General features: G+C 49.5%; 1 protein-coding gene across 3 annotated transcripts; it reads left to right on the top strand.

The window, feature by feature from the left end:
- Positions 1-12,393: 12,393 nt before the first annotated feature.
- LIM2 (lens intrinsic membrane protein 2) lies at positions 12,394-18,691 on the top strand. Of its 3 annotated transcripts, XM_056847348.1 has the most exons (5): positions 12,394-12,472; positions 14,518-14,716; positions 16,257-16,421; positions 16,932-17,066; positions 18,583-18,691. In XM_056847348.1, the coding sequence occupies exons 2-5, from the start codon at positions 14,542-14,544 to the stop codon at positions 18,642-18,644; spliced, it is 537 nt and encodes a 178-aa protein (XP_056703326.1). In that variant the 5' UTR covers positions 12,394-12,472; positions 14,518-14,541; the 3' UTR covers positions 18,645-18,691. The 3 variants fall into 3 exon arrangements, with proteins under 3 accessions (XP_056703326.1, XP_056703327.1, XP_056703325.1); XM_056847349.1 differs by lacking the exon at positions 12,394-12,472 and having other exon boundaries at positions 14,504-14,716; positions 16,272-16,421; XM_056847347.1 differs by lacking the exon at positions 12,394-12,472 and having other exon boundaries at positions 14,504-14,716.
- Positions 18,692-19,886: the final 1,195 nt, after the last annotated feature.

Raw genomic sequence — 19,886 nt, 5'->3', positions numbered from 1 at the left:
CCTCTCTGTCAAATGCTTTTGTAGCTATTTTCTGATAGTTGCACACCATTGCATGTGCCAAAGGTCAGCTAGGAGGGAAGAATCCACCGCCCCAGGGTGTCCACATGGCCTCTTTAGGGTCATCTAGTCCAACCCCCTGCACAATTCCCTTGTACAAATCTGTGGTGAGACCACACTTGGAATACTGTGTACAGTTCTGGTCACCACAAGTGATAAAGGATTTTGCAGAGCTTGAGAAGGTGCAGAAAAGAGCAAGCAAAAGAAATGATCGGGACTTGAGCAACTGCCCTATTAAAATGCTTAGGGCTGTTTAGTTTGGAAAGAAGGTGGCTAAGGGGAGACGTGATAGAGGTGTATAAAATTATGCATGGTATGGAGAGAGTGGACAGGGAGAAGCTTTCCTCCCTCTCATAATACTAGAACGCGGGGTAATCTGCTGAAGCTGGAGGGTGAGAGATTCAAAACTGATAAAAGGAAGTCTTTCTTCACACAACACGTAGTTCAATTGTAGTACTCCCTGCCCCAGGATGTGGTGATGGCTGCCAACTTGCAAGGCTTTAAGAGGGGAGGGGAGGGTTATTCATGGCTACTGGTCAAAATGGATACTAGTCATGATGCATGCCTATTCTCTCCATGATCAGAGGAGCATGCCTATTATATTAGGTGCTTTGGAACACGGGGCAGGATAATGCTCCTGCAGCCGTCTTGTTTGTGGGCTTCCCAGAGGCACCTGGTTGGCCACTGTGTGAACAGACTGCTGGACTTGATGGGCCTTGGTCTGATCCAGCATGGCCTTTCTTATGTTCTTATGTTAATATAGGACATTGACAACTACCTCCACCCACACCCCCAGTGATCCCAACCCCATGCCCAGAAGATGACCAAAAAAAAACACCTTTGGGATCTCTGGCCTGGAGGAAAATTGATTCCTGACCCTGATTCCTGAAAGAGGTGATCAGCTTTCCCCAGGGCATGTAAGAAAGGGCCACCAGAGCAGAGACTGATGCAACCCTTCCTGCCCTCCCTCTCATGATCTGCCTAAGTTCACAGCATCAGCCTTGCTGTCAGATGGCCATGTAGCCCTCTGCTTAAAAACCTCCAGGGAAGGAGAGCCCACCGCCTCCCGAGGAAGCCTGTTCTACCGAGTATCCGCTCTAACTGTCAGGAAGTTCTTCCTGATGTTTAGCCGAAAACTCTTTTGATTTAATTTCAACCCGTTGGTTCTGGGGCAACAGAAAACAACTGTGCGTCATCCTCTATACGACAGCCCTTCAAGTCCTTGAAGATGGTTCGCATATCACCTCTCAGTCATCTCCTGTCCAGGCTGTTGGTTTCATGTTCTCTGCATCAAAATTTCTTTGGAAAACCAGCATGCTAGGCAAAGGGATCTCTGTTCTGTTTCTCTACATTGAAGGGAGATGTGTGTCTCCCCACCCCCGTGCACACACCCTTCATCTTGAAACGCTGCAACCCTGGGAATATTATTATGGTGGAAAGCACTGTCAAGTCAGGGCCACCTTATGGGGTTTTCGCCCTTGGGGGTTTCAAGGCAAGAGACAGATGATTTGCCATTGCTGGCCTCTACATAGCAACTTCGGAGAGCCGGTTTGGTGTACTGGTTAAGAGCGGTGGACTCTAATCTGGAGAACCAGGTCTGATTTCCCACTCCTCCCCATGAGCAGTGGACTCTAATCTGGTGAACTGGGTTGGTTTCTCCTATCCTCCACAGGAAGCCTGCTGGGTGACCTTGGGCTAGTCACAGATCTCTCTGAACTCTCTCAGCCCCACCTACCTCACAAGGTGTCTGTTGGGAGAGGAAGGGAAGGAGATTGTAAGACCTTGAGACTCCTGAAAAGGTAGAGAAAATCAGCATGTAAAAAACCAACTCTTCTTCTTCCTTGGTGGTCTCTTGGCGCAATGAAATAAATAAGGGGCCTGAAACATTCTTGCTGTTCTCATTTGGGGTGGGGGGTGGGGATTAGCTTGCTTTCCCAGCAATAATGCTGGATCCCATCAAAAGCAGAAGAAGAAGAAGAGTTGGTTGTTATATGCCGATTTTCTGTACCACTTAATGAAGAATTAAACCGGCTTACAATTACCTCCCCCCCAAAAAACCCAAAAAAACAGACACCCTTTGAGGTAGATGAGGCTGAGAGAGCTGTGATGAGCCCAAGGGCACCCAGCTGGCTTCATGGTAGAAGTGGGGAAACAAATCCAGTTCAACAGATTACTGTCCGCCGCTCATGTGGACTCCATATCAAGAGTCCACCGCTCCAAACCATCACTCTTAACCACTACACCAGGCTGGCTCTCAACACCAAGTTGGGGTGTGTGTGTAATAAAAATTGTATAGATGTGCCACCAGCAGCAGGTGAGGTAGTTTGTTGGGGTTGGGCCTGGCCCAGATAGTAATGTGCGTAAGTGTGTGCTCCCTGATCCCCTAGCACTCCATTAAAATATGGACTAGCCAGTCAGCAACTACATACATTCATCATAAGCCTGGGCTTTGGCTCCCCTTCTTGGCTGCCCTGTGGTGGGTGGTTCTCAGAATAAGGATTTTAAAAAACTCACCTCACCTGCTACTGCCAAGGTAGAAGCACCAGGTAGAAGACCCTGGCTCTAGCTATGTATTAGATCCAATGCCTAGCACAAAGAAGATGCCCCCTGCATGATAGTCCTGTTGCATTCTGTTTTGTCCTTCTCTATGCAGCTCCTCGATTCTCACTGTCGTGTCAAGAGTGGCACCAAACACCCCCCGTCATGGCCGAGAAGCACCAGGCCAACGACGACTCTGCCAACAGAAAGCCAATCCTGGTGTCAACGTGTTTGTCCTCCAATGAAACTTCACCCTCCGGGCCAACGGAGCTGCAGCCCTACACCCTGGGCCGCGTGTCGTCCCCGAGCCACCAGTCCTCCATTATGGTGCCCGTGCGGTTGGATGTCCTCCTCTTCCTGCTCAATAGCGCTGCCAGAGGAGCGCAGTACGCCCTGCCCCCCGTGTCCGTCCAAGGCGGGCAAGGGCCCCCCTCCACTTGCCACCATGGCCCCGCTGTCCAGCACGTCCCAAATTGCTGCGGCTGCCCCTCTACTTGCAACAGCGTTTCCCAGCCCTGTGGGCCCCACCAGCACGGAGGAAATTATGGCGGCGTCGCTGGGACCGCGGAGAGCCGTGATAACAGGTACGGCAGGGATGTCAACAGCCCTCGGAGTGACGGGAAGAGCTGGCCTGCCGCCGGCTCGACAGGGGGTTGGAAAATACCCCAGTCCCCGATGGGCTGGCAGGAGAATCCACGAGGGGAGGGACGAGGGCGCGATAACGGGGACAACTGGCGAGGCAGGCGGCAGAACTTCGGCGGGTCCTGGCGCGACCGGAGACCCAGCTCAAGTGATTCCTCCTGGAGGTCAAGCTCACCAGGCTGGAGGAAAGAAGGGTCTGCTTTCGGATCCAACTACACCAACAACAAAAGGAGCCAGGAGGAGCGTCTTCGCCCGCTGTGGGATGCCCCCGATGCCAAAAGGCCGACAGATAACGCCAGGGCAAGCTGGCCGAAGGTTCAAGGAACAAAAGACTCTACTAGCTTCCTGGACAAGCCTGCAGACGGCGGTCCGAGTAAACCAGCAGTTCAGGAGAGCGGAGAAGACTGGGAAACGGATTACGAGAGCGGCCAGACGAGCTCCGCTGCTCCAGGGACTGTCCCCTGCTCTTCTCATTCAGACGTCCCTCCTAGCCTTCCCAAAGAAGAGGACCGTGCTTCTTCCACTGATGATCCTTCCAAACTGAGGCCGTCGATCTCTCCTGCCCCAGAGTCGGCCTCCAAGACCCAAGATCCGAGCAAGAACGGCGGGTTCGTCAGTTACCTCAAGAGTCTTTACTCTGACCTGCCAAAGAAGTCCAGCTCCGACGGCTCCTCGGATCTCGTCATCGACACGGACGCGGAGTCGTCCAAACCGGACGAGGAGGAGCCATCCCCACAGAACGAAGCTGGCGGGGAATCGAAATCTTGGGAATAGGGTGAGGCCGTGAGGTCCACGACGAGGGACCGAGTGGAGAAGTTGAGAAGTGTGCAGGGTTTCCCTCTTGACGTGTGACCTCTTTGGCTTGTTAAGGCTTCCCGAGAAGAACGCCATCAGGTTGACGTAAGAACATGACCCCCTTGGCTGGCCTTCTCTTATTTTGGTATGCCTTGAAGTTTCCTCGCAGAATACACGGGTCACAGAGTCTGAACGTAACCGGGTATGCTGCTGCCGTCTCTTCAGAAGTAGGGTGAATGGGGCCATAGCTAACTGAACGAAGCCCTGCTCCAGCCCGTGTGTCATGAGCAAGCTGCAAGCGATCACAAGTTTGGCATTGGCGCGACTCCATCTTAAGACGGTGGGCCGTTTAGGGCAGGCCTACACCACACAGTTCAAATGGGGGGGTCATCAGTCGTGCCTTCCTTCCAGAGCACCCTTGGAAATGCAGTTTGACCATTTGTCATTGAGAAAGTCACAGCCACTTCGCGATTGCTGCAGTTCCCAGGGTCCCACCGGCCGGGCTCACGAACCAACCTGAAATTCTGCCTTGAATTTCTAGTGTAGATTTGTCCAGAACCGATTCTCAGGCTCGAGCCCCACGGAGGGGGGTTGAAACTGGGCTGGGAAATACCGCCGCGATATCCTTGCTGTGTGTGGCTATGTGTGCCACGGTTTCTGGGGTGTTCCTCCGTGAGTGCCCATCTCTGGTGGTGAGCCGTTTCATCACTTGTAAGTGAAACATTCACAGTGGCTCATTCTGCAAAGGGTCTACGAACCTTTACCAGCTACATCAAGGGGGTTATCGGGACTCAGATTGTGTCCGAGTGTGTTGTTTAGCCATTTCAAATGTTTGGAGTTTCCTGGGTGGGGACGGGGCATTTTTAGCAAAGTTCCTGTTGCTGCAGTTCTTTGTCAACGTAGCCCAGCGTGACTGTGGATCGCAGGTTTCTTTGCAGCCCTGCAGAGGGTCTTGACTGCGTGTTAACTCTGAGATTTAGGGCCTTTTCTGACCTAATGGTCTCCTCGCTCAGGAATGCTTCCGAAATGGGTCCCCGCGAGAAAAGGCGGGACGGGATCCCTGCAGGAAGCACACCTTGCTTCGGAATAAAAAATCCACACTGACCGCTGAGCAAGATAGGAAATCCTGACTGCTTTCTAATCATCGGTAACCTCATTTGGCACGTCCAGATCGGACATTACCGTTTTCCATGTGGGTTTTGTTTCAAAAGCATTCCCGACGGTGAGCACTCTGTATTGAAATGATCCCTTTTAGCTGTTTTCTCTCTTTACTGTTACTGCCGTTGCGTTCAGAAGAAGCACCAACCCTTGATTTTGGCAGAAAGGCAAATCGCAACCCATTTAAACGGAAAGGCAAGCAGCACACCGTGTGATAGGGTTATACCGAAATAGTTTACTTGAACTTGTAAACCCTGCACTTGTCCTTAACGGGGAAGAGTTTGGGTCTGTTGTCATTTAAAAATAAGTACCAGTTTCATTTTTTTAAGCTTTTTTTTTAAAAAAAAATAGTAGTAAGTTGGAATTGTATTGCAGAGAATTCAGTCTCTTGCAGGTAAGCAATAGTTGATTTGAAACAGAAATCACAAAGGCAAGTTGCGCACGCTGATAAATCGTGTGGTCTAGAGATCCGCACCCGTTTCCATTTCAGAAAGTAGTGTAAGAAAAATCCTTGCCTACGGAAAACTAGTTTCTCAGAGCTCCACTTTCTCCTTGGTTTGCCAGTTTTTCAGCGTAGGGGGAGGTTTATTTTATACCAGGGGAAAAAATATCTGATTTCTTCCGCTTGCTGTGGCAGTTGGTACCAGCTCAGTAATTCTGTGCTGCACGATTTATTTGCACATGTAAATCCGCTCTTAAGAGGAATCTTTTGGGTCGTATCTTAAAAACTTTGGAAAAAAGCTAATGGCTTGTAGCTTTATTTTTTGAAAGTGGGGGCAATATCCTTCCGTGTGTATTGTCGTGGGACTGTTATTTTGACAGCCCCAGAGTAATCTGTTTCTGTTGGTTTAGAGTTCAGGTTATGTAACCTTTTCAAGTACACTAAAGGTTATGCGTGTGCGTTTGGGAGTCACCTCCGGATTCCCCCACCCCTTCCTTTCTTCGAGCTTAATCTTTTGTTTCCTTTGAGCCAGATGGGTCACACAGATGTAGACAGTTGTATTCTAACTATGTGGTTCTCTTGATGTTTACTGTTTACCCCAATAAAGAGAAATTTGGCATAATTTAGGAACAAAAGGCGTATGGATGAGTTTATCCAAGAGCGTTTGGCTGGAGTGCTTGTTTTTTTATTTTTTATTTTTTTTTACAAAAATGGAATAGATTCCAGAGATTAAATTTTGGGAGTAAATGCCAATGCACAGAGAGGAACTTGCTTGTTTCGAACAATCAGTGTTTGTTTTAAACCAGCAAATATAAGAGCTGCCCTGCTGGAGCTGACCCATGGTCCACCCGTTGAATCCTTTTTCAAATGGCCACCAGGTACTGCTGTGGAAGGCCAGAATCCTCTGAGTAATCAACCCCAGTGCTTTTATTAAGAGGTATACTGCCACTGAACATGGGGGTTCCATTTAGGCATCACAGCTACTAGCTGTTGGCAGACACAGCTAACCCACGGCGACACCGTAAGCTTTTCAAGGCAAGAGTCAGAGGTGGTTTGCCATTGCCTGCCTCTGTGTGTAGACACCCTGAACTTCTTTGGTGATTTCCCATCCAAGTGCTAATCAGGGCCAACCCTGCTTAGGTTCTGAGATCTGACAAGCTCAAGCTAGCCTTGGGATACAGAGGTCAAGGCTAGACAGACCTATCCTCCACTAATTTTCAAATCCCTTTTTAAAGCCGCCTGTGCTAGCGATCATCTTTTCAGCTGGTGGCAGTGAGTTCCGCAAGCCGTATGCTGTATGAAGAAGTGCTCTCCTTTGCTCTCCTTTGCAACTGCTGCCAGTTCACTTCATTGGAGGTTAGAGTTGCTCAAGTACTAAACAAGCAAAAAAACAGCACGATGGCTCAATGTCAAGAATATAATGATATAAATACCAATGTAACCAATTACTAACCAATTACTAACAATATCAAGAATATAATGATACAAATACCAGTGTAGCCAATTACTAACAAAAATACAATACTAATAGCCACAAATAAGAAACATTCAGCAGATTAACAGGTAATCTGCAACCGGAAGCAGTCCACAAAGGAGTACATGATCACTCAGCTGTGGCCGATAAACTCAAGCTTGTGAATGACACGAAAAATGCTGAGCCTTACCTCTGAGTCTTGAAAATGTTTTTTTTTTTCCCATTAGTGTTAACCTCCAGGTACTAGCTGAAGATCTTCCGCTATTACAACAGATCTCCAGCCGATAGAGATCAGTTCCCTTGGAGAAAATGGCCGCTTTGGCAATTGGACTCTATGGCATTGAAGTCCCTCCCCAAACCCTGCCCTCCTCAGGCTTCGCCCCAAAAATCTCCAGGTATTTCCCAGCCCGGGGCTGGGAACCCTATTGTAGGTCCATGTGCGAAAAGGTTCCTTCTGCAATAAATAAATAAATAAATAAATAAATTGGAAAACAAACTGGTTTAAATCATGAACGGTACCCATAACCCAAGCGATCAAAATATCAGAAACAGATATAAACAAACGGAGCATGGGATTGAGAGAGAAGACTCAGCAGTAAGCAAGACAGGAGAATCGGTGACTATCTCCAAACCAGTGATCCTATGCTACAGTAAATTATATTCAGTTTCCTAAAATTATCTTACATCTTCTCAGCTACTGTGGCAAAGACGGCAATGTTATCTGGGATTTGTCGGGATCAAATAAACAAGGGGAAGAGGCCGGCTTGCTACCCTGAGCTCCTTGGAAGGAGGGACGGATTAAGATGCAATAAATAAAGCGGCAACCTGATCCACTGGTTGTTTAGGGCATGATGGGAAATTCCCTAAATGGGCACAGCTTGTAACAGCCTTAGGACAGGAGGGATTGTGGACTTGATTATCATAGAATCAGAGTTCGAAGGGGCTGCACAGGCCATCCAGTCCAACCCTGTGCCCAGTGTAAGATCAGCCGCCCTAGAGCATCCCTGACAAGTGTTTGTCCAGCCTCTGGAGCCGGTCTGTCCTATCTTGCAGGGTTGTTGTGAGGATGGACGACAGGAGGTTAGAATCATGTACCCTGAGCTTGGAGGAAGGAGGGATAAAAATGTAGATCGAGTTGATTTTTTTTTTTTTTTTTGCCGTCAAGTCACAGCTGACTTAAGGCAGCCCCGAAGGGTTTTCAAGGCAAGAGACAAACAGAGGCGGTTTGCCAGTGTCTTCCTCGGCACAGAAACCCTGGACTTCCTTGGTGGTCTCCCATCCAAATACTAGCCAGGGCTGATCCTGCTTAGCTTCTGAGATCTGACGAGATTGGGTTAGGCTGGGCTATCCAGGTGACGGCAGAATGTATAGTAGAAGAAGAAGAGTTGGTTTTTATATGCTGACTTTACCACCTAAAGAAGACTCAAACCAGCTTACAATCACCTTTCCCTTCCCCTCCTCACAACATACACCCTGTGAGGTAGGTGTGGCTGAGAGAGCTCTAAGAGAGCTGTGACTAGCCCAAGGTCACCCAGCTGGCTTCATGGGTAGGAGTGGGGAAACAAATCCAGTTCACCAGATTAGCCTCTGCCACTCATGTAGAGGAGCCAAAGCCATGTAGGGGAATCAAAGCTGGTTCTCCAGATTAGAGTCCGCCGCGCCAAACCACCGCTGTTAACCGCTACACCACGCTAGCTGGACGCAAATCCCCCACCCCCAAAACTGAAGTTGTACTAAGCTTCCAAGGTTTGAGCCCTTCCTAGACATCCTGATGAAGTCTGATCCACTGCCTCCCTCTTGTGGCTGAATGCAAGAACGCAACCCTTTGATGCTCCAGCTTTTAAAATAAGGTGCGTTCAGCAGCTTTATGGCTGTTCAGCACCCCTGTTGTACACTCACGATTGCGCATTTTTACCCACAAAGGGGCTAGTGAACATTGATCCACTGGCCGCCCGGTCATGTGCTGACGGGGGAAGCAACTGGAACAAGAAGCAGTGGTTTGAAGCTACAGAGCCCAAGAACTACAGAGCCCAAGAACTTTGAAGAAGTTATTGTCGAAGGCTTTCACGGTCAGACTTCATCGGTTCTTGTAGGTTATCCGGGCTGTGTGACCGTGGTCTTGGTATTTTCTTTCCTGACGTTCGCCAGCAGCTGTGGCAGGCATCTTCAGAGGAGTAACGCTGAAGGACAGTGTCTCTCAGTGTCAAGTGTGTAGGAAGACCAATATATAGTCAGAAAGGGGTTGGGTTTGAGCTGAATCATTGTCCTGCAAAAAGTATCAAAGGTAATATGCTAATCCTTGTCCTGTAAGTATCAAGATAATGTGCTAATGAGAGTGTGGTATGTTAATATGGAACCATTGTATCCTGAAGTGATCTGTTAATGTGTGATCTGTTAATGTGTTAAGTAATCTGTTAAACAGGACACGGTCTTATTCCAAGACACTGAAAGACTGGACAGTTCTACCAACTATTTTGTCAGATTGCACAGAGAAGCCATTGAAATTCATAAACAGCAGCACAACTTTAACAGAAAAGAAGAGAGTGAATAAGGCTTGGCTTCCTGTCCTGAAAACCTCCAGACTAACAAAGACTACAGTCCACAATAGCCATGCAGATTAGCTTTGGATTTCACACATTAACAGATCACTTCAGGATACAATGGTTCCATATTAACATACCACACCCTCATTAGCACATTATCTTGATACTTACAGGACAATGATTAGCACATTACCTTTTATACTTTTTGCAGGACAATGATTCAGCTCAAACCTAACCCCTTTCTGACTATATATTGCTCTTCCTACACACTTGAACTGAGAGACACTGTCCCTCAGTGTTACTCCTCCGAAGATGCCTGCCACAGCTGCTGGCGAAATGTCAGGAAAGAAAATACCAAAACCACGGTTACACAGCCCGGATAATCCACAAGAACCTTTGAAGAAGTTATTTGAAGAACTTTGAAGAAGTTCTTCCTCATTGTAAAGACAACTGTCGGACAGTGTCTAGGGATGTTTCCTAGTATCCCTTCCCAGGTGATCTTAGGTGAGGAACTGACCCCTCTCGCTGTCCCTTTATCAGCAGTTTTAAGCGCAGGTTATGTTCTCAAGCTGACCTGCTCATTGAATGCCCACAACCCTATTCTAGCTGCAGTCTTTAACACGCTTACTGAGAAGTAAATCCCATTAGGCTCAATGGGAAGAAGTCCTGAATAAACATGCTTGGGATTTCACTCCCGTCTGCTGCTGGCGTGCCCAGGCTGGCTGTCAGTTTGGAAGCTCTTTGAGGTGGGCACCGCGTGTTTTACTTACGTCCTTCTGAAAAAAAACCTCTTGTGCCCTGTTGGTGCAATATTATTATGTATCAAATAAGTCTCCCACCCTTCCTCTGAGGGCCTCCAGGTGATGAACATGAGGCTTCTAACTGGAGATATTCATGGAGGAGAGGGTTATCCATGGCTTTGAGTCAAAATGAATGCTAGTCGTGATGCATACCTATTCTCTCCAGGATCAGAGGAGCATGCCCATTATATTGGGTGCTGTGGACCACAGGCAGGACAATGCTGCTGCAGTTGTCTTGTTTGTGGGCTTCTTAGACACACCTGATTGGTTAATTCCCTTTCTTTCCCCACTCCTCCACATGTGGGGTGGGCTCTCATCTGGGGAACCAGGTTGGTTTCCCCCACTACATGCAGCCAGCTAGGTGACTTGGGCTAGTCACAGTTCTCTCTGAACACTCTCAGCCCCATCTACCCCACAAGGTGTCTGTTGTGGGGAGAGGAAGGGAAGGAGATTGTAAGCTGCTTTGATTCTTCTTTTTAAAAAGGTAGAGAAAGTCGGCATATAAAAACCAACTCCTCCTCCTCCTTCGCTTCTTGACCAGAAGGGGCTCTGCAGGGTGTCGTGGGAGCCCCCCAATCCTTTGGGCTGGACCTGCCAAGAATTGATGTTCTGGCGCTGAACCATGATGTGAAGCTGCTATATCCTGAGTCAGACCCTTGGTCTATCACATCTGGTATCGTCTACCCAGACTGGCATCAACTCTTGAGGCCATTCCCAGCACCTACTGCCCGATCCTTCCAACTAGACACAGTGGGGTTTGAACCTGGGACTTCCTGCACTCAAAGCCGATGCTTTGCCCCTGAACCCATGGCCCTTTAAAGAAGGAGCTGCCTCCTGCTGAGTCAGACCCTTGGTCTATCGAGGTCAGCATTGCCCACTCTGCCTAGCAGTTGCTCTCCAGGGTCAGCCCGAGGTCTTTCCCATCACTTAACTGCCTAAGCCTTCTAACTGGAGATGCTGGGGATTGAACCTGGGACCTTCCGCATGCCAAGCAGATGCTCTACCATTAAGCCACAGCCCCTTCACTGCTCCACTTTGTCGCCCTCCTGATAGGTCCTTGGCCGTAAAGTTTTGCTAAAGAATGGGCAACCATGCAGCCGTCTCGCTAGAGAGAGGGGCTGTGGCTCAGTGGTAGAGCGTCTGCTCGGCATGCAGAAGGTCCCAGGTTCGCTCCCCGGTGTAACGCATTATATAGTTAGGCGACACGCAGGGGGGAAACTTAGGAGCTTGAGTCCTGGACGAAGGATCCTAAGTCCTGCATGCGCCATTGGTCCGAACCGTCTCGCGCCATTGGCCCTAACCCGGCACACGCCACTGGTAACCTGGGATTGTTTCCCCCTATCACGGATCAGGGGGGGAGTGTCTCGGGCCGGCCAAGGGAGCATATAAGCAGGGCCATTTGCACTGAGTTCTCCAGTTCTGTTCTGTTCTTCAATAAACGCGTTGTTGTTGGGACTCCGTCTCGACCTCGTGTGTCCTTCCCCACGCGGACTTAACACCCGGCATCTCCAGTTAAAGGGACCAGGCAAGTAGGTGATGTGGAAGACCTTTCTGCCTGAGACCCTGGAGAGCTGCTGCTGGTTTGAGTAGACAATACTGACAATACGATGGACCCAGAGTCTGATTCAGTATAAGGCAGCTTCATGTGTTCATGTGTTGCTTTAATTCCCTTTCTTTCTGCTATCCAAGGGAGTCAACTGGGGGGGGGGTTATCCCTACAGCCCCTGATGCCTGCCTAGAGGCCCAAACGCAGCTCTAGGGCTGGAGAGTCAGCACGTTTCATTCACAATACCGGAGGCGGTTTGCTGTCAGTGCAAATTTTGCTTGCCGGTGCCAACTTTTCTGGAACCATCCGTCACCGTAGTTCCCCCTCCGCCCCGTCGCTGTCCCCCACGACTCTCAGGCCCGGACAGATTCAGGCAGAGTCAGCACAACATCAGGGGGTGTTTGGAAAAGGGTCGGGCGGGGGGTCAGCTCAGCCAAGAAGAGAGACGGGCAGGGAAAGAGACTTCAGGACACACAGGTAAGCGGGGATTGACGGGCAGGTGGCTTGGGATGGGCAGCTGGAGACGGGAGGAGGCGGACGGGGTCGGGAGTCTCTGAACATCTCGCCGCATAATCCATCAGCCAAAGGTCAGAGGGTTGTGGTCTCCGCGATGCCCCCAAAGCCCGTCTCCTCTGCTACGGATGGCCAGGAACCAGCTGAGCAGTTGGCACAGAGCCCTCGGCTCACGGATGGACTGACACTGCAGATGTCAGCCTGGCCTGGGAGGATCTGAGGTGGGGGGGAGTGCTTCTTTCTTCGCGCCACGTCTCGTTCAACTTTATTTCGACGGTGTTTGTCCTTTTTTATCTCTCAGCGGGTTTGGCTTCTCATCGAGCAGAAAAGTGGGATGAGAAATCCATTAAATATCAGTGCTGTTAGAGCAGTGGGTCCCAACCTTTTTTTGACCAGGGACCACTAGGACATTTTTGTTCGGTGCAGGGACCCCAAGGTGCAAAATAAAAATTCTGAGAATTTGAAAATAAACTTTAATCATAACTGTTAGTTAAACATTAAACTTAGAATAATATTTGAATATATATATTTTTATAATAGAGAACTTTTAATTGAAAATATTAATTTATTATGGGTTTATAACTTTGTTTCGCGGACCTTAATTTAGTTCTCGCGGACCCCTGGGGGTCCATGGACCCCCGGTTGGGAACCAGTGTGTTAGAGTGTCAGACTATGAGCTGGGAGCCGCAGATTTGAATCCCTGCTTTGCCACAGCAGCAATCTGGGTGACCTCGGGCCAGCATGGTGTGGTGGTTAGGAGCGGAGGACTCTAACCTGGTGAACTGGGTTGGTTTCCCCACTCCACGTGAAGCCTGCTGGATGACCTTGGGCTAGTCACAGTTCTATCTGCTGTCTGATCCATAGGAAGCCACTCCTTATAACTTCTCCCTCTTATATATTTCCCTCTATTTCGATGCTTCTCTGTTCTGTTGCAGGCTCTGGCCAAAATGGTATTGGCAAGTTTCATGCCAAACCTGGGGAAATTTGATTCCCCCAAGTTGCTGAGTGAAGGGGGAGAAATATGTGTTCCCTGGTTAAGAGTGGTTAAGAGTGGTGGACTCTAATCTGGTGAACCGGGTTAGTTTCCCCACTGCGACGCATGAAGCCAGCTGGATGACCTTGGGCTAGTCACAGCTCTCTCGGAACTCCCTCAGCCCCACCTTCCTTGCAAGGTGTCTGTTGAGGGGAGAGGAAGGGAAGGCAGTTGTAAGCCATTTTGAGACTTCTTAAAGGCTGAGAAAAGGGGTATAAAAACCAACTCCTCTTCTTCTTCACTTCCTCTCAGCCTAAACTACCTTACAGACGTATTGTACTGATAAAATGCAGGAGAAGGGAATGACGTTGTAAGCTGATTTTAACCAGGAATGCGTTTTAACTGTCATTGAAAACCACCTTGAACCATGAGGAAAGGCAGGGTATAAACGTTTCAATAAATAAATAAGCTGATCTGAGTACCACTCAGCTCTGCCAAGTGCTATGTGCATTTGTGCAATAAGAATAATTTTCTGCAGAGGACAGTTCCCTATCTGTACAATTGGGGCCCTGGTAGAATTTGGCAGGTTTTCCTGCTAGAATCCCATCCAAGGACATGGATCAAGCCCAAGGAGGGGACCCTGCCTTCTAGTCTGGGTGGAGCTGCATCCTCCTGCAGGCAGCGCGGAGCAGTTCAAAGCCCCCCGCTTCCCTGGACTGCCTGCCTCCCAGCTGGGCGGCGGGGGCTTTGAATTGCCCCCTGGACTCCCCGCCGCCCAGCTTAGGGGCTTTGAACAAACATTAATTATTCAAAAGCATGCCAAATACAAGCTTTTACCTTTCAATAAAAAGTGGTTTGTATCATTGAAAGCTCTGTTATTGTGTTAATAGTAGTTAATAGTAGTGCACCTCAAGGGATAAATGGTGCACTACTATTATGATCCCCCAGGCTGTCCTTGGGTGGAGTCAAACCCGTAATGGGGTGCCTGGAGAGTAACCCTCACCCTTGTCTCTAATCCCCACGCTTCTGCCCGCAGCCGCTTTCTCAGAAGTAGACCAAGATGTACAGCTTCATGGGCGGGGGGTTGTTCTGCGCCTCCGTGGGGAACGTCCTCTTGGTGATTTCGACGGTCACCGACTACTGGATGCAGTACCGGCTGGCCGGGACCTTCTCCCACCAGGGCCTCTGGAGATACTGTGTGTCTGGGAAATGCTACATGCAGGTGGAGAGCATCGGTAAGAGAGTTCGGAGTTGGACCTTCCGGGCGGGGGGGAGGTTGGCGCGCGGTTAAATTCTGTCACTCGTTTGTATAGGTAGACAGAACCACGAGCCTGCCTGGAAGTTTTATCTTCTCTGAAAAGTCCTGTGTGCGAATTGCAAGAAATGAAGGGGCTGGGTTGGGGTAGGGTTACTTAATCGGAAGGGAAGGGAATCTGCACATGGCTAGAGGTGCTCATGACCCTCGTTAAGGTGCTAGAGGACCCTGCTGGGCCATGTGGTATTGACATGTTCTTATTATTAGCCAGTTCCCATTTTTATTATTATTATTATTATTAGCCAGCTTGGTCGCACTTGGCTGGCATCAAGAAAAAGAACCCACAATTGGACTATGCGGTCTGAGGACAAACTTGCTGCTTAGGGGGTTACCAAGGACAGAGATCAGACTCGGCTCTGACCTTGGGGAAATTGAGGAACTCCCCGCCCCAGGATGTGGTGATGGCAGCCAACTTGGAAGGCTTTTATTGGGGAGTGGACATGTTCATGGAGAATAGGGCTATCCACGGCTACTGGTCAAAATGGATACTAGTTATGAGATACCTATACTCTCTGGTATCAGAGGAGCATGCCTGTTACACTAGGTGCCGTGGAACGCAGGCAGGATGCTGCTGCTGCAGTCATGTGGCTTGTGGGCTTCCTAGATGCACCGGGTTGGCCATTGTGTGAACAGACTGCTGGACTTAATGGACCTCGGTCTGATCTGGCATGGCTTTTCTTATATTCTTAAGGACATCCCTCCTCAACACACACACACACATTACTCAGTAAAACATAAGAAAGGCCATGCTAAATCAGACCAAGGCCCATCAAGTCCAGCTGTCTGTTCACACAGTTGGCCAACCAGGGGCCTCTAGGAAGCCCCCCAAGAAGACGACTGCAGCAGCATTATCCTGCCTGGGTTCCACAGCACCTAATATAATAGGCATTCTCCTCTGATCCTGGAGAGAATACATATGCATCATGACTAGTATCCATTTTTAATAGCAGCCATGGATAACCCTATCCTCCTTGAACATATCCACTCCCCTCTTAAAGCCTTCGAAGTTGGCAGCCTTCACCACATCCTGGGGCAGGGAGTTCCACAATTTAACTAGGCGTTGTGTGAAGAACAGGAAAGGCGTGCGGCAGGCGAAGAATAGCCAGCACCCCAGACAGGAAGGGGAAGGGCTGCTGCTGCTGGGCAACCTGGGACTCGAGTCCCCTCCCCGCTTTTCCGCAGGAAGCCCCTCCCTCTCAGCACTGCCCCTATGCTCCGCAACAGTCTCCTCCATCAGCAGGTGGCTGCCATCCGGTCCTCAGGTGGAAAGTCAAGCACTTCGTTTGCAAACAGCATTGCAAGGAGTGCAAAACCAGCCAACCACTGGCAGCAGGGTTGCCACGGGATGGGAAGGGGCCAATACGACCAATTCCCATCCATCTCAACCAGCATTTAGCGCATAAATAATTAAATAAAAGGATCTCCTGACTTGGTGTTGCCTATATGTGAACTGCTCTCAGTCTTATTTCCTGTAGCCTACTGGAATGCCACCCGGGCCTTCATGATCCTCTCCGCCATCTCTTGCTTTGCGGGGATCATCACGGGCATCCTCTCCTTTGCCCAGTTCTCCACCTTTCAGCGCTTCAACAGGTCTTTTGCTGCCGGCAATTTGTTTTTCGCTTCCAGTAAGTATCCTTTTTTGTATCATTCGTGGCCCCCTTTGCAAAGCTGGGTGCTTGAACCATTGGGCATTACTTCCACAGAAACATGCATCGGATTGGCTGGGCGCTAACCCACTGGGGAGAGGGGGAAGCTAATTCTAGGCTCATTTGCTTCCCTTCCTGCAAGCACTTACCACCCATTTAGAGCACATGCTGTGTAGTGGTTAGAGGATCTGGGACTAGGATCCGGGAGAGCCAGGTTCGAATCTCCACTTAGCCACGGAGGCTTGCAAAGTAACCGTGGGCCCATTGTGCACTCTCAGCCTAACCTACCTCACAGGGTTGTTGTGTGGGTAAAACGGAGGAGAGGAGAACAATGTAAGCGGCTTTGGGTCCCCATTGGGGGGGAAATGGGGGATCTAAATAAAGTAAATATACATGTCCGGGAGCATTTTGTTTGCTGTGTAATATGGAGGCCAGTATTCATAAAATCATCACACTGCCAATCTTTTCTTCCTCTCCCCCCCACCCCAGCACTGTTTGTCCTCCTAGCAATGGCGATTTACACAGGAGTCACCGTCAACTTCCTGGGCAAGCGCTTTGGCGATTGGCGCTTCTCGTGGTCCTACATCTTGGGCTGGGTCGCCCTTCTGATGACTTTCTTCGCAGGTATCTGCACGTCCTTTCCCTCTGCGTAGCCCAAAGAAAGGGACGTCGGCAGTAACTTTTTGCTGTGGCTCGAACCCCAGTGGGAAATGCCCTGGCCTCTGATCAAATTCATATTTCCTTCTAGTAGGGCTGCCAACCTCCAGGTACTAGCTGGAGATCTCCTGCTATTACAACTGATCTCCAGCTGACAGAGATCAGTTCCCCTGGAGAAAATGGACGCTTTGGCAATTGGACTCTATGGCATTGAAGTCCCTCCCCTCCCCAAATCCTGACCCCCTCAGGCTCCGCCCCCCAAATCTCCAGGTATTTCCCAACCCGGAGCTGGAAACCTTACCCTCACGAAAGCTCAATATTTATACCCAGCCAATGGTTCCCAATATTTGTACCCTTCTGTATCACTGGGATAGGCATAGAAACAGAACTTCTCCACTTCTAGGGCTGCAAAGCCCCCAGCTCCCCCCATTTGACAAATTCCACCTTCCCCAAACCGCTCCCAAATCTGCAGGAATTTCCCAAGCTGGAGTTCGCAGCCCTAGCATATGTTTTCCTCCATGGGTGGGAGAGTAGGTCAGGGAAGGACTGATTTTAATCACCAAAAACCACTTGCGGAGAAGGGTAAATCACTCTCTTACATCTTCCGGTTAGGGTTGCCAGGTCCCTCTTCACCACTGGCGGGAGGTTTTTGGGGACTGAGCCAGAGGAGGGCGGGGTGTGGGGAGGGGAGGGACTTCAATGCCATCGAGTCCAATTGCCAAAGTGGCCGATTTCTCCAGGTGAACTGATCTCTATCGGCTGGAGATCAGTTGTAATAGCAGGAGATCTCCAGCTACTACCTGGAGGTTGGCAACCCTCCCTGTGCCCTCAATTTTTTTTGCCTTACCCAGGCCTTTGTGTGCTGCGATGAGTGCTAGAGACAGAGCTGAAGAACTGCAGGCTCCCCCCACCCCCCCAAAAGGGGGAACAACCGCTTGCTTCTTTGCTCCTGTCAACTTTGGCGTGACCTGCTCCCTTTTGACAACCAAGCACAAGAAATCTGCTTCAGTCCTCCTTCCCTCTCACGCAAGATTTTTGCAGACAAGGGCTTTTTCTCTGTCCTACCATGCTGGCAAGAACCTTTTCCTCTCACGTGATATGATTACTGTCGCCTGGAGATCAGTTGTAATAGCAGATCTCCAGCTACTACTCTTTGAATGGGATTCAGACATTTGTAGTTACAAGTTGTTTATGATTTATCCTGCATAATATTGCACAGACAATGATTATATAATTGCATGTTAACTATATGCCTAAATTGAACAAAGACATACTTTGCATTTATCGAATGCTTGTTTTTCTGCTATTTTGTATATGCTAACTACCTGGAGGTTGGCAACCCTAAGCAAGGTATTTTTCCCCCTTAATGGACCAATTGAAGCCGTGTTCCTTTTTGTAGTGCACTCTTAACATTTTAAGCGGCGATGCTCCTGCAAGAACCACAAGAACTGAATTGTCCCTTTTCCTGTCTCCTTTCTTGCAGGTATCTTTTACATGTATGCCTACAGGATGCATGAATGCCAACGGCTGGCAGGGACCCGCTAAAGTGGCAGCTGCCACTCTGACTTGGCGATGTTTCTGCACCCATCAAAGGGGGGATGGGTGGGCGGGGCCTCTGGGGAAAATATTCCCTCAATAAATGCTGATTTGGCACAACAGTTAACACATCCCTCTACCTGTTTCTGGTCTTGCTTGGAGGTGTAGGGTGTGAGCACGATGCACTGAGTTCGAATGTCAGCTCAGCCATCAACTCACATAGGGTCAAATTAGAAGTGATGGATAGGGTTGCCAGGTCCCTCTTTGCCGCCGGCGAGAGGTTTTTGGGGCAGAGCCTGAGGAGGGTGGGGTTTGGGGAGGGACTTCAATGCCATAGAGTCCAATTGCCAAAGCGACCGTTTTCTCAAGGGGAACTGATCTCTATCGGCTGGAGATCAGTTGTAATAGCAGAAGGTCTCCAGCCACCACCTGGAGGTTGGCAACCCTAGTTGCCAGGTCCCTCTTCACTACTGGTGGGAGGTTTTTGGCACAGCCTCAGGAGGGCGGGGTTTGGGGAGGGGAGGGACTTCAATGCCAGAGAGTCCAATTGCCAAAGTGGCCATTTTCTCCAGGTGAACTCATCTCTATTGTCTGGAGACCAGTTGTAATAGCAGATCTCCAGCTAGTACCTGGAGGTTGGCAACCCTAGTGATGGACAGAGGGTCGCTGTAAACCAGCATTCCTCAGGCGTGCATATGAAAGGTTTTGCAGGGTGGCCAAACATTTTCACACACACACACACACACACACACACACACACACACACACACACACACACACACACACACAAGCTAAATGCAACCCTTATACCCCCCCACAAATTGCAGCAGGGCCTCCAAACACATGCAAAACAAGATTGTGACGGCAAGCTTATAGGAGGTGCCTCTCTTTACAAGGATTTCTTCATTTTTACCCTGCCTTTCTCCCCAATGGGGACCCCAGGCAGTTTACACTTTTCTCCTCTCCACCCTTTTATCCTCACAACAACCCTGTAAGGGAGGTTAGGCTGACAGAGAATGACAGGCCCAAGGTCACCAAGAGAGCTTCCATGGCTCGACTCGGGATTCAAGCACAGGTATCCCAGATACTAGTCCAACGTCCTTAAGCACTACACCACAATAGAGTGCACAGTGGTGGCATATTATTTTTAGGACTTTACAGTGGCTTTTCCATTTGTTTCATGCCCACCCGTTCTCCATGGAGCTCAGGGCAACTGTTCGTGGGGGCCCCTCCCGTTTTATCCTCACAACA

This window comes from Euleptes europaea, chromosome 3 (genome assembly GCF_029931775.1).
Source record: "Euleptes europaea isolate rEulEur1 chromosome 3, rEulEur1.hap1, whole genome shotgun sequence".
Taxonomy (NCBI): Eukaryota; Metazoa; Chordata; class Lepidosauria; order Squamata; family Sphaerodactylidae; genus Euleptes; species Euleptes europaea.
Note: the sequence above shows the minus strand (reverse complement) of the source record. Positions and strands in the feature narration are given on the sequence as shown.

Coding starts and splice junctions, on each gene's coding strand:
- LIM2 (XM_056847348.1), top strand. CDS start 14,542: ATGTACAGCTTCATGGGCGGGGGGTTGTTCTGCGCCTCCGTGGGGAAC. Junction 16,422..16,931: donor CAATTTGTTTTTCGCTTCCA/GTAAGTATCCTT, acceptor CCCCCACCCCAG/CACTGTTTGTCCTCCTAGCA. Junction 17,067..18,582: donor TCTGATGACTTTCTTCGCAG/GTATCTGCACGT, acceptor CCTTTCTTGCAG/GTATCTTTTACATGTATGCC.